Source organism: Peromyscus maniculatus, chromosome 1, assembly GCF_049852395.1.
Source record: "Peromyscus maniculatus bairdii isolate BWxNUB_F1_BW_parent chromosome 1, HU_Pman_BW_mat_3.1, whole genome shotgun sequence".
NCBI lineage: Eukaryota > Metazoa > Chordata > Mammalia > Rodentia > Cricetidae > Peromyscus > Peromyscus maniculatus.
The window spans coordinates 193403403-193418085 of NC_134852.1; the positions used below are offsets into that span (position 1 = coordinate 193403403).

General features: G+C 47.0%; 1 protein-coding gene across 1 annotated transcript in view; it reads right to left on the reverse strand.

The window, feature by feature from the left end:
• The window catches only part of Tll2 (tolloid like 2), a 114466-nt gene that overhangs the window by 81302 nt on the left and 18481 nt on the right, over positions 1 to 14683 (reverse strand). The window contains exon 2 of the mRNA XM_006992415.4: positions 9431 to 9544. Within this exon, the coding sequence (XP_006992477.2) occupies positions 9431 to 9544 (114 nt within the window). The remainder of the gene's footprint in view (positions 1 to 9430; positions 9545 to 14683) is intronic.

Below are 14683 nucleotides of genomic sequence, written 5' to 3' on the forward strand. Positions count from 1 at the left end.
CATTCCCCCAGGCCAGCACTTCCTTATGACCTCCCCACGCCCCACTCCCCCCCCCCCCCCCCGAGGACCAGGGTCTGCTCTGCCCTGCTCTTTATAACTTCAAGCATGGAACTAGAAAGTCTGCTTAGGGCCTGCCTGGTGCTCTCTGCCTGGGTCTCTGTGCTCCCAGGCTGGGCACACCGCAGCCTGGAAGGTAGTCTCTGGGGAGGTGGGGGGCTGCTACAGTGAGGGAGGCTCCGGATCCCAGCTCCTACGCCTCCCATACTCTGAGATCGTGACAACAGTCACTTGTCATTATAGCTTGCTCTCCCTCGTGGTGGAAAATGTGCAGCTGCAGCTGTATCTTGGTACTGAGCGCAGAAGGCTCCCAGTTAGCACTTCTTACAGGAAAGAAGGGAGAAAAGAAGGAGGGATGAGATGCTAATCATGAAGTTGACATCAGAGAGACAGCAGGGCTCTGTGACAGAGCCCAGGGCAGGGTGTGGAGGACACATGAAGATCAAGTTCCATGCTGCGGAAGTCCAGGAGAAGTCTCCTGGGAGGGCAGGCTGGTCATGGGAGGTCAGCTGGAGGGCTTTAGTCTAGGGAAGGCTGGAGCAGTGGGCAAGAACCTGGATGTTCTCTCTGTCTCAGAGATGTCCTGAGGACCATGGATTCCATCTGAGAAGCTGTAGGGAGGGACCAATAAGATAAGCTGCTGCCTGTGTGGCTAAGGCCATCACTTTTCAGGTACTCCCTTTAAGGTGATGTGGGTCTGCTCAGCCCTGGGCCACCACTCTGAGGCTGAGACCATTCTTTAAGCTTGTACTCACTACTAGGGCTTTTACACATTATACAACCAAGCACACAAGCCTATCCCTAGTGGCCTCTGGGGAATGTGTTGGGGAAGGTGGGGTGAGGGATGATGGAGAAAGGCCACTATGCAGTTGTGTCTGAGCCCCTGATCAGATCCAGCCAGTGTATAGAATACACAGTCCACAAGTGGCGTCATTTATACACTCAGCCTGATACTAGCACTAAGGAAGGAAGGCCAAGGCCAAACTCAGTAAGTCACTACTGTTGTGAGTCTGACAAAGGATAAATGTAAGCTGAATGCAAGTGGATGCTGAACGCCAGCAAGAATTATGTGCAAGAGGAGGATGGCTCTCCCATGTACCCATAGAACCCATCTTTTCTTTGACCATCACTTCGGAGGATGGTGATGGGGAACAAATACTTAGCAGCTCAAGGGGACAGGCTAGAGGTAATACTCAAAGCTCTTTCTAGAAGCAGAGAAGCATAGACTTCAAAGTTTGACTTTAACAAGAGGCATACTTACCTTGTTGGCCGACACAGAGATTTCCTACACGTTAGTGAAGATCAAATTGAAGAACCTGCCCAGGCATGTTTCTACAGGCCTGGCTCTGGCATTTCCACTGGGTCATGGCAGAGCAGTGCCCAGGGTCTGGGACACGGACAAGGACCAGAAAGACTAGAACCACAGTGGTGTCACACTATGGGACAATGTTTCTGCTAACTGCATCTATTTGATTCTCCCATGAGGTAAGATTAGAGTATAGGAGCCCGGCGGCAGCGCACGCCTTTAATCCCAGCACTGGGGAGGCAGAGCCAGGCGGATCTCTGTGAGTTTGAGGCCAGCCTGGGCTACAGAGTGAGTTCCAGGAAAGGTGCAAAGCTACACAGAGAAACCCTGTCTCAAAAAAAAAAAAAGAAAAAGAAAAGATTAGAGTCTAGAAAACGACACATAAAGTAAGTGTCTCATCTTACAAACAGAAAACCCACAGCTAATCAACACAGAGCCAGGGATGCAAACCCGAGCCTGCCCAACTCTTAGGCACATCCATCCACAGCACAAATCCACCCAAGTGAACATTCTCAAGGTTGTGGAAGCACCCAGAAAAGGGAGGGTGTGGGCCAGAATCTAACAACTTAAAGATACATAATGTTTAAACTTCTTGAAATTCCGAGTAAATGTGTATGTGTCCATGTGTGTGTGTGTGTGTGTGTGTGTGTGTGTGTGTGTGTGTGTGTGTCTAGGTGTGAGTGTATGTATAATTCTGTGTGCCTTTTTCCTCAAAGTACTATTCACTGATGCTCATCAGACTCCCCCTCAAAATCAAAATGACAAGTGCAACATACTTCAAGAATAAAAGACACCGAGCCTGTTGTTCAGGTCCCTCCTCACCCAGCAGGAAGGATCCAGTGGGAGGGATCCAGTGGGAGGGATGTGGGTGAGGGAAGCTCCTGAAGCCCCCTGACCCTCTTCAGCTTCTCAAGCCAGAGGTGCCAGCAACACAAATCCCCAACAACCAGGTGTCTCCAAGATGGCACTTGGCAGTATCTAATATGCAAACAGACAGATCTGAATCCTGGGTGCTGCCCCAGCAAGAAGCCAGCCTAGCATTCATATGCTTAAGATATCGAGCCTCCCATAGAGACACCACAGGAACCACACACTTTAACCCATCTTTCGCCTGGACACCTGTAATCTGGCAGCACTCCCACCCAACAAAGAGAACTGGTAAAATGGGGACGTCATGTCTAAATAGATTGGAGAATGTCTTGCCATGGGTGTAGATACTCAGAATTCATGGTGCATCTATGGGCCTGCTTAAAATCACTCCATCCACTAATTCCCCCAAGAACCTTAAGGCTAAAAAATGTGTTGGGAAGCATATACATCCTGAGTCTGTTTTCAGATCCTCCGTCCTTGGGAAACAGAGCCCAGAAATCCTTGTATTTGATTCGGATATCTACATGCCTCCCAGGGACACAGCAGTCTCTGATGTCTAAAGTGAGCTCTCTCTGATGTCTAAGTCACTGGTCATATCACTCCTATAGTCTGAAACACCAGAGCTCAAATTCTCCTGAAATCAATGAGACTGTAGTTTCATCAGCCCCTCTATTACAGCGGCTACAGGGAGAAGATGAGGGTACCCTCTGCCACTTAAGTTGTGGCCAGGGTCAGAAGTGGCAATCTAGAAGCCAAAGAGACTATGGGCAAAGACGTTAGGATTCAAAGATCACACCCAGAGGGAGGACACAAGCTGTTGTGTCTTAGACGAGCCTCTGCTCATTTCTTTACTTTGAGCCCCGAAGCCAAACTGTTGGGGCTCTGCATATGCTCTGTACAGATGGCAGGAGTTAAGGAGGGAAGAGTTACAGCAAGGTTGGCCTCTTCCATGGGGATGGACACAGCCCAGTGGCTCAGAATGGACACGGCGGGAAACATCGGTTTCCATCAGCACCAATAAGTAATTAAAACCGCTTCCCCTTTCAGAGCTCTCATTATAAAGATCAGGAACTCAGACCCATTATCCCAACAGAGGTAACTGCAAGATAAATATACCTTCCTCTCATGGTACATTTTGCAAAGATGGGAATGTTCAAAGCAAGCTTCCTCAGCCCTTCAGGGAAGAAGGAAGCAAACAAAAAATGCAGTATGTTGACCACACAGGCTTCTGCCCAGCTTTGTGCTGTTAAGAGGAAAAGTGCTTCAGACTCAGAAATAGGGCTGTCAGGTCCTGCCAGGCGTATGAAGAGATGCAAGGGGGTTGGAAAGTCTCTCTCTCTCTCTCTCTCTCTCTCTCTCTCTCTCTCTCTCTCTCTCTCTCTCTGTGTGTGTGTGTGTGTGTGTGTGTGTGTGTGTGTGTGTGTGTGTGTGTCAGTGTGTCTCCCGCTAAGTACTTCCTTCACTACACAGCTAATCCGATTAGCCGCTTTAGGAAACTCCAAAATGTTAATTCAAGAGCTCCATTCACAGAGCAGCTAGGCCCATGCCTGCTCAGGGCTCCATTCTTCTCACAGCAAATCAAAAGCATACAGAGGGGGCTCTCCCTGAAGGATATGCTCTTGCCTCCTGGCCCCACCACGCACATCCAAATGCCACCACCGCATCCTCCGGTCAGCTAGCTCCTGGAACTGGGGGTTGAGCCCATCCAAAAATGGAGAAGCTAGAGCTCTTTCCACTACACGCCCAAATGGGGCCATTTCAACAGCACTGTCAGCCAGGTGGCCTCCTGCAGCTGGCAGCTGTACTGAATAAAGAGGTGTCACAGAGGCATCCAGTTGCAGCACTGAGATGAGTCACCAGCTTGCTCTGGTCTTCATTTCTTTGTCTGTAGAATGGGGACTTAGAGCAGAGAGAGTAGCTGGAACAGAAGGCCAGATGGATGGAAGCTCAGGGTGTGGACAGACACGATGTCATTGGGGTCGGAGAGAGGACAGAAGGGGAAGGGAGCCTGTCTCTGTAGACTGTGAACTGAGAGCCAGATTAAGGAAGCATTCGGATAAGCAATGGGAACATCTGAAGGGGTCTAAGGAGCAGAGCTGTGTTTGGCTGGTGGCAGCATCCTCCAGGGGCTGCCTCCATCTCTACATCCCCTCTTCTCTGTATCCCTGTGTCCTTTCCTCCTCTTATGAAGACTGGGTCATTGGATTTAGGGTCCACTCTAAACCAAGGAGTCTCTCATCCCAAGATTCTTCCCTAATGCATCTGCAAAATCCCTATTCTATGAGTCACTTTCTGGGCTTCTAATAGACATGAAGTGGGGAGCACTATTCTATATAGCACAATATAGTACAGTGCCCAGGAAGCAGGATGAGGACAGAGACGCTGAGGCAGGAAGCACAGTTCTAACAACTCAAGCCTGTGGCCTAAACGAACAGTGACAGAAGTCCCTTCTGAAAGCTCCAAAGTCCTCAAAGGCTTATGTGCCAGTGCAGAACACCAAATAGACTCCTAAAAAAGAGCATGGCTGCCTGTTATTCTAGACTCCTTCCCACACTGTTCTCCACTCCTTCCAGACGGCCAGATGGCCATGGGATGGTCAAGGTAGGATGCAGCTAACCTGGAGTTGGGACACCTAAGCTCTGGTTAGGGTGCTACCCCTGAGTAAACTCGGAACGTGAGCATCCCCAGGGCACCTCTAGGCAAAGAGGCTGGCTGCCCCACCTAAGAAGCAATTGACATCCATGTGATCAATAGCCTGGAGAGTAGCTCCAACTTCACAGGGTAGAACAGGATGAATGGCCTGTGGGCTGGCCTGCAGTGCCAGCCCTTTCCCTGTCGCCCTGTGCAGGGACTTCAGCCCTCTCCTGCTGGAGCTCCCTTCTCAGCCTCCAAGAAAGGAAACTGCACTTATCAAAGCTTAGGAACTAGGTGAACTAAAATGAAGAATACACCCTTCCCCACATTTGAACCTAGCAAGAGTGGGTTATGGTGTGGCTCCTTTTAAATTTACTTTTTTAACCTAGAAAATGCTTAAAGATCTATGTATAAATTTCTTCCCAGAAACATCATCTCTCATTTAAAAATTACATCAAGAGTGAAACAGCCTTCACATTCATATATAAGGGCTTAGATGAGGTGTGACAGGGCTTCCTGTGGACCACTAACTAGTGCCCTCACCATCATAACAGCTTTCTGGCATGGAGTGAGGGGCATCCATGATGGGATGTTACCAAACATGTAGACTACACCAGCACATTCCAGTAAGATCTTTGTGTTTAAAAAGTGAAAAGGTGTCGCCAGGCAGTGGTGGCACACGCCTTTATTAATCCCAGCACTTGGGAGGCAGAAGCAGGTGGATCTCTGTGAGTTTGAGGCTATCCTGGTCTACAGAGTGAGTTCCAGGAAAGGCACAAAGCTACACAGAGAAACCCTGTCTCGAAAAACAAAACAAAAGAAAAAGTGAAAAAGTGTCGGGCGGTTGTAGTGCAAGCCTTTAATCCAGCACTTGGGAGGCAGAGCCAGGTGGATCTCTGTGAGTTCAAGGCCAGCCTGGTCTACAGAGTGAGATCCAGGACAGGCACCAAAACTACACAGAGAAACCTGTCTTGAAAAACAAACAAAAGAAAAGTGAAAAGGTGTGTGTGTGTGTGTGTGTGTGTGTGTGTGTGTGTGTGTGTGTTTGTGTGTGTGTGTGGTGTGGTTGCACACATGGCCATGGCACATCAAGACAGAAAGTAATCTAGCAAATAGATAGTCTCAGTGATCCCTGGGGCTGGGATAACAGAATTTTCTTTTCCCACTTATGAGATTTCGCACTTAAAAAAAAAAAAGCAGTATTAGTTTAATCAGCAAAATCAATAAAAAAAATTCCCAACCTGAAAATAAAATAACTATTCTAGAGAGATAGAAAGTGCAATTGACCCTCAGAGAAAAGCACTTGAAGTAAAAACCACCTTGCCACGAAAACACCCTGAGAAAAAAGCCTGCACTAAGCTAAAGAAGGAGGGAGCATCGGTGCTGTGTGAGGGCTTGGTGTCCAGGCCCCGGGCCCTCCACATGTGGTAGTCCTCAGTCCTCACCTTGATTCCAATCCTTCCCTGCATCAGTCTTCTCTTCGCAAATATTAAGAAGAATTAATAGCTATTGAATATGTATCAGGTGCCAGACACGTCACATATATTTTTTCCTGCGTGCTCATGATCTCACTAGGAGGCAATAATTATTTCCATTCTTGTTTAGCAGATGAAGAAACTGAGGCCCACCTCTGGGATTCAGCCCAGGTAGTGCAAGCCCGAAGCCTATTACTGGGATCAGTGCTCATAGCATCCTTCTGGGACCAAAACCCTATTAACACTCCTGACTTCCTGAAGAAGGCCCGAGTCTGCGAATTCTGCTAGCACCATCTTCTTGTCCTCATCACCACTGGCCAGCAGCATCTTCTAGGTCCAAGGTGATGGCCTGCCTCTGGGGAGTCCAAAGCTGAGTGTGATCTGTCCTCTATTAACTCATAGGATAAGGACAGACAGGATAGACATCTGAGTCCCACATCCATTCTGAGCAAGTGTTCTGAAAAAGGTAAGCCACTGGACTTCCCTTCACACACATCCTCAGGTGACCGTCCCTGAAGGACACTCTAGCAGCTGCACATGGTATGGTGTCTGGCCACTGCCTAGCCTCTCTGGATCCTTTCCCTCACATTTTCTTTTCCTGTACCCCCAAGCCATGCTATGCTAACTGCCCTGGGAGAAGCAGAAAGAGCTGAGGGGGCAAATCCGAGAATTCCTAATGGCACATGGTTCTGTTGTGTGAGCCAGAGGGCGACAGGGGACCACATTAAGGAGCCCAAGATCCAAAACTGACAGCAGACTCTGCCTGGGTACCACTCCTGCTTCCTAAATAAGTATGTTCAACCCGGAGTGTGAATTGGCACATTCACTTTTGAAAATGATTTGACAGTATCGACTTGAACCCTGGACCCTGCCATTCCACCCAAGAAAGCTGCCCACGAGCAACAGGTGCTTAAAGCGACAGGTTCTTCCATTATCAGATTTATTACAGGAGAGACCCTGAGCTGCTCAAATGTCTGTCAACAGAAACTATTGGCTAAGCTAGGGTCCATCCAGGCAGCAGAACAGTTCACAACACCGGAAAGGGACCAAATGTGCATCAACCATGTGGGTGGATTTTGCAGTCATGAAGGCTAGTACAAGATGACAGAATAACACTCATTCAGGGTCTGGAATGCACAGGCAAACAGGGAAAGGTTAGATTAGTGACGAGCGCTGACTAAGGGGGACACATAGGAGTCTTTGGGGTCTGGAATGTACCACGTGAGGGCCATAGTGTAAAGATCATCACAGTGCGTGCACAAGATACTAAGTGTTCACTAGTTTTGAGGAATATTGCAAAGTAAGTTTAAGAACCAGTTTAAGCACAGATTCATTAGGTCATCTTCTCCAGACCCCTGGGGAAGGGATGAGGAAGAGTGTGCACAGATGTTATGCTGGAGCACAGCTAAGGCTGTGGGCATGCTGTTATGAAAAATATTTCAATGCTTGACTTTTCAGACCATGTAGAAGAGGCCACACAAATTCCAGTGCTGCTCAGAGACTCAAGATCCCACAAAGGAAGTCTGAGGTGTCTCATGGCTCCTTCCAGTCCCCAGTCCCTAGCAATGGTTCCACGACGTAGTGACAATGTTGGCCCTTCATCTGTTAACCCCTGTGGAGAGCTTTGCAGCCAATCCCACTAGCTGCTCATTTTCCTCATGTGACCTTAGCGCCTCTCAACATGAACACATCTCACCCTCTTCTCTCTAGTTTTCAGGAATATTCCTGACATCACCAACTACATCATCAGGGATACACCCCATTTCTTGAGATCTTATAGATACACCTCCCATTCCTTGAAATCTTACATGCCAGGCACTGAGCAAACCTGTTACCTTTGGCATCAACCTCAAAAACTCTATGGAATGAATCCTAGTTTCACCCCTATTTTAGACGTAGGAAAATGGAATCAAATCTACACCTGTCTGCCTGGTGTGAGGGTTTCCTTAAAGGAAATGGTTGGGCTGTTTCCTTTTTCTCTCACCAGCACTGAACTTGACCCAGGGTGAGGGTTAAAATGGCTTCAAGAGAAAGAAAGCTGTGTTGGAGAAAGGTTCCCAGTAGGCTGCTGTGCGCCTCAGTCACTGAATGACAAGTTACCACTGCCAGTGCGGATACTCAATCCCACACTCAGTCCCCTGCACCAAGGACCAGGAGGCTGCAAAGCCACAGGGTCCAGTGCACAGGATGGTGAGGAGCACCCAGGGGACCAGCCTCACTGCTCTTCATCTCAAGGTTGGCAGTCAGGAGAGAGAAGAGAGAAAGCAGCCACAGAAGGCAGACTGGGTGGGTCTCCTGCCCCAGACAGCACAGGGACTTGCCTGGTTGTCAGTCAAACAAGTGACAATTCCCCATAGCCAAACATCTTATTCTAAGCTAGTCATTACTGTCGGCAGTATTGTCAGACATTATTTAAATCCAGCCCACTTAGCAATTCTCTCCACTGTGGGACAAGCAAAACCTCAAGCTAGAGTCCTAAGAACCAATACTGGGGTTCTAGGTTGAACCCTCCAACAGAGGCAATTGTAGATTTTCTTAGAAGGATCAGCTAAGTTGGGCTAGGATGATGATGGTTCAGTTGATAAAGTACTTGCTGGACATCATGAGGACCTGAATTTGAACACTCAGCATTCACTTTAAAAAGCTAAGTGTGGTGGCACACATCTATAACTCCTACACTGGGGGTAAGGTCCAGGGAGAGGCAGATCCCTAAAGTTCATTAGCCATCCAGCCTAGCCAAATTGGACGAGCCCCAGGTTCAGTAAGAGACCGATTCACAAAAGGTAGAGAATGGGTGAGGAAGACATTTGACATTGACCTCTGGTCTCCACACACATGCACACACAATTGTACATGATCCCGTATGCACACGTGCACAAATGTGAACAAGTACATGCTACGGAGAGAAAGAAGAATCAGCTAAATTTAAGGTCCCAGATCCATGCCTCCACCAGAGGAGGTGGTGTGTCCCCCTCCCCCAGGTCTTCCATACAGGTCCCTGGATCTACAGGTCAAAGATACCAAAGATTCCTAGCGGAACTCTCAAGCAGCCCACTAGGGCCCAAGCAGATCAGGGGCCAATACTTGCCGGTGTCATGTCCCATTTCCTCCTCCGCGGATACCTTAGTCCAGTCTTCAGCCTTGTCGATGTGAAACAGCTTCAGATCCTCCTCCTCCAGGGCAATGTCTCCCCAGAAGACAGCTAGCAAGAGAAATCATAGTGGGTCAATTAAGCCTGCAAGTCAGAAAAAGGGATTTGCTAACTCCCCAGAAGGCACTGGATGCAGGGAGCAAATCCTAGAAAAGACAGTCCTGCCAATCAAAGTTCTCCTGGAGCCTCGATGATAATTGCATTAAAGCCATGGTATCTGGGCCAACCACCATGGGAACCCAGAGCCTTGGCCTATAAACACCCCTCCATCTCACCCTAGGTCCAGGCTGCCATGGGCAACACATCACCTAGAGACAGCTGTTTCTTTCCTCTTCCTTTCTGAAGAAAAAGCACAATGCCATCATTTACTTATCACTCACAGTATCTGTTGCCCTTCTTTGTTGTGCACAGTTCCCCCATTCTAGGTGCTCCCTCTGTAGGGAAAAGCAATACTCTAGACCAGCAGTTCTCAACCTGTGGGGTCATGACCCTTCGGGGCTCGAACAACCCTTTCACATGAGTCACAAAGACCATCAGAAAACACAGACATTTACGTTACGATTCCTAACACTAGCAAAATTACAGTTATGAAGTAGCAATGAAAATACTTTGCTAGTTAAGAGTCATCACATCATGAGGAACTGTATTAAAGGGTCACAGCATTAGGAAGGTTGAGAACCACTGCCTTAGACAGTCAAGTCCAGCACCTGGGATCTTGAGCACAAGTGTTGTAGAACACAGACATGGTTTATCAGGATGCATGTGTAATTCTGCTTTGGAGACGAATCCCCATGGGCCCATGTATTAAAGGTGTGGACCTAGGGTGGCCCCCACTGGGAGGTAGTGGAGCTGTGAGACTGGGATCGTAGGCCCAGACCCCTCTCTTTCTCTTTATGCTCTAAAGATGAGACGAGCAGTTCTGCCCCACCAGGTGCACCCCCATGATCCCGTTCAGCAAATCACTTGACCTGTTTCCGCTTTGGCTTCCTCATCTGGAGATTAAAATGTAACTGATGTTCAGCGTTGTATGAGAAATAATTGAGATGAGTTTTGCTAACAGCCGGCACAGGAGTGGCCAAGGCGAGCCACCTGATTGACACTGAGTTCTTCCTGGCATGTGTTTCTCCCCTCGCTTCACCCTCTCTTTATCCTGAAGACCCTGCCAACCACAACTCCCACATCTCCGCTCGTGAATTCTCCTCCCACCCTGACACACCCCTTCATGTCTGTGTTGCTGTAGGGTTAAACTGTCATCTATCACCTAACAGATATGGTACCTGTGCGTGTACCCATGCGTGTACCTGTGCATGTACCCGTGCATGTACCTGTGGGGGTACCTACACACGCCGGGCTTCAGGCAGACAAGACTGGGGGCCAGGGCAGCCCATCTAGAATTAGGGTTTTTGTGCTTTACAATTAACAATGGATTCAATCTATGTGTCACTTTTTCCCCCTTTCATATATTGATATTCTCCTATGGATTCTGTACCCTTACAAACTAGAAAACAGAGCTGCAGCAAAAATAAATAAATAACAACTCACTCAGGTCACACAGACAGTGAGTGGCAGAGCCTGACCCCAGCCCTAGCCTCTCTCCAGCCCCAGCCCTCCACCTCACAGCCCCTCGGCATCTCCCACTGTGCAACACTCTAAATGCCCTGAAGACAGGCAGGCTCTGGGTTTATGCTCACACATTTCATCTGTCAAAACCCACTTCCCACACTAAGAAAAACCAAGCCAGAGGCCACAAAGCATGGAACAGAATCAGGTAGCTGCTGCCCATGAGACAGACACCAGGCAAACAACCTAAACTCCCTCAGTCTCAGCTTCTTCATCTCTCAGATGGTGATGAGCAGTGACATCACTTCCTTCCAGGTTGCTGTGAGCACCAGGTGAGATGGTGTGAGCAAGCGTCGAGCACAAAGCGGGCACCTGGACCCATTCAGTAAATACAACAAAATATCTCTGTCCTGTAGACCTCAAGATCCTCAGCAATGGTCTACATGAGTAGTGATGTATACTTAGACTGAATGATGTTTTCTAAAGGTGGGACACCTCCCTCCCTTGGAACACTGCCCTTCTCAATTGCCCAGCCCAGAAGAGCCTTTACCCACACCAGCCACAAAAGGGTGCGGGCTGGCTTTGAGGCATCACACAATGGACAGATTCCACGCCACGCCACATCAGGGCCCAGAGAGTCCTTGCCACAGTGAGTCATGTCTCCCTCCCTGTGGCCCCCATGGGCTTCCTGTGATGGAGTCTATATCCCAAACTCTGCTTTCCTGTCCTATAGATTCCACCAGATTCCACCCCGAGACCTCCAAAACTGATCCCGTGGACGCCACCAAAGACAGTTCAAGAAGCCACCTGCCCACAACTCAGAAAGGCACCTCCCCCAGAGTCATCTGGTGTTCAGACAATGGCGCTCAGTGGTGATTCAGGACCCCAATGTAGTTGGTTGTCTCACTCTTTGCTCTTTGGGGGCTCACCACCCAGCTCCCAAATAAATACAGAGATTTATTCTTATTTATGAATACATGGCCTTAGCTTAGCTTATTTCTAGCCAGCTATTCTTAACTTAAATTATCCTATCTACCTTTTGCCTCTGGGCTTTTACCTTTATCTACTCCATATTCTTTCCTTTCCTTCTTACTCTGTGGTTGGTTGTGTAGCTGGGTGGTTGGCCCCTGGTGTCCTCCTCTCCTTCTCCTTCTCTCGCTCCTCCTCCTTCTCTTCTCTCTTCCTTTCCTATTTATTCTCTCTGCATGCAGCCCCACCTATTTCTCTCCCCTGTCTAGCTATTGGCCATTCAGCTCTTTGTAAGACCAACCAGGTGTTTTAGACAGGCAAAATAACACAGCTTCACAGAGTTAAACAAATGCAACATAAAAGAATTCAACGCATCTTTGCATCATTAAACAAATATCCCAAAGCATAAAAGAATGTCACACATCTTTAATATTTCACAACACCCCAAACTCCTGCTACAATGTGTTCTCCAAACCACGAGAGAGGCTTTAGTCCCCTCTCTCCACCTCACTGTGGTTAATGTTGTGTCTCCATGGAGAAGTACAGGACACTGAAAAGTTTCAACAGCAGAAGTGCTGTGATCGATTAGTGAAGACTACCATGGGCACGAGTGGGGGGGGGGTGGCAACCCTTCTGCTTTCATTGATAGGAAGGAAGATGGTCTCATACTATTTCAGAAAAGAAAGCAAGTTTGATCAGAAGCAACTGCTTTCTTGGAAAATCCAAGAGATACAATGAAATAACTGGTTCAAAGTTAATGTATCAACAATAACACACCGGATTGCTATATAATAGAAACTTTTAGCACCTTTTAAAGGGGCTTCATATCTGAGATTCAATGTGGTACCCACTAACTGTCTGTTATTCCTGAATACTTGGAATGTGGTTAATGTGAAGGAGAAACTAAATTTTAAATCTTATTTATTTTTTAAATTGCTGCCTATGGCTAGTGACCATGTCACAAATATAAAGTTGAATATAATAAAAACAATGACATATAATATATGTATAATTATTTAGAAGAGCAAAAAGAACCAGATACTTTGGAATAAGTTTAATAGGCACTGTGTTAAGAAATACAGATTCCTGCTAAAACTATGAAAGTGGTGAGCAAGATAGTACGTTGGTTAAGGCACTTGCTGCCAAGTCTGGTGCCCCAACTTCAATCCCCAGGACCCACACTATGGAGGAAAAGAGTCAGGGCCCACAAGCTGCTCTCTGGGCCTCACTTGTGCACAATGGCACATATGCACACACAAATACACACACACACACACACACACACACACACAAATGCACAAAAATTAAAAACTAGACAATTGGGTAACACATAAAGAGAAATGTACTATATTCATGAATGAGAAAGGCTATAATTTTAAAGATTAACTCTAAGGTAGTGTGTAGGTTCATACACTTCAAAAACTACAACTAACTTTTTATTGTTGACAAAATTATCTATAAGTACACCTCCATAATTATGTGAGAATAGTCAAGAGAGAATGCTAAGACTACCACAGCCTTGTCATAAAGAATGGTCTAGAATCAGGTTCTAGATTATGTAAGAAAACTACAAAAAATTAGCTCTTACAAATTTGTGGAAAGTAGTTGACTCTTGGATGGGCTATGTTGAAACAAGTGGCTTAATCAATTAGGGAAAACTCAAGTGGACTTTGAACTTAATTCCACACAACAAAATTAAATCCAAATAAATAAAACATTAAATCAATGATTGTTTCAACAAAATTTAGAAATCTAAGTCTACAGTCAGTCCTCTGTATTAATAGTTCTATACCTAGATTCAACCAACCACGGATCAAAAACTATTTGAAAAAACAATGTGTCTATACTAAACATATACAAGTTGTTTCCCCTCCCCCCCCCACTAATCATTACAGTGTAGCAATTATTTATAAAGCATTTACACCATGTCAGGAATTACACAGGAGGAAGTACAGAGTGCTACATGCCAAGTATGACACCATCTGACATAAGGGACTTGAGCATCTGTGGACTTCGGTATCTGTGGTGAACCTTGGAACTGGTCCCCAAAGATACCAAGGGACAACTGTATATCTAAAACACTCAGCTAATGAAATATTACTAAAAGACAGAGTGTGACCCATGGAAGCCTTCTATGAGAAAATTCTCCACGCATGCCCACCGCCTCTTCCACTGCCAACTGCCAGTAAGCCAGACCGTTATCCATGGACCAGGAGCACGGACAGCATCTTGGAACTTGACAGAAATATGTATCCTCAGAGGCCATCCTGGACTTGCTGAGAAGGGACCTGCATGCTTAAGGATCCCTTGAGTAAATTATATACACATTAAACTCTGGAAAGCACTGGTAATGGTGACAAGAGACTATCCTCAACACCCATAACACTGGAGTCAATCTCTCTGTCATCTGTTATGTCTTCCATGGCTGTAATGAAGAAATCAAACTGGGTAATTTCTTTATGGGATTAGAACTCGAAAATGCAGAGTCATAGAAAGAATCTCAGATGCATTTCCATAAAAACGAACCTCTGTCCTCATCTCTGCTTGGCTGACCTCGCCAGTTTCAACCAGGAATTCAGAGAGTTGTCAACAGGTGGTGGTGTTTGGTGATGGCATTCTGACTCAAAGTAAATGGCGTTTCAGGAAGAGATGGCGAATGAA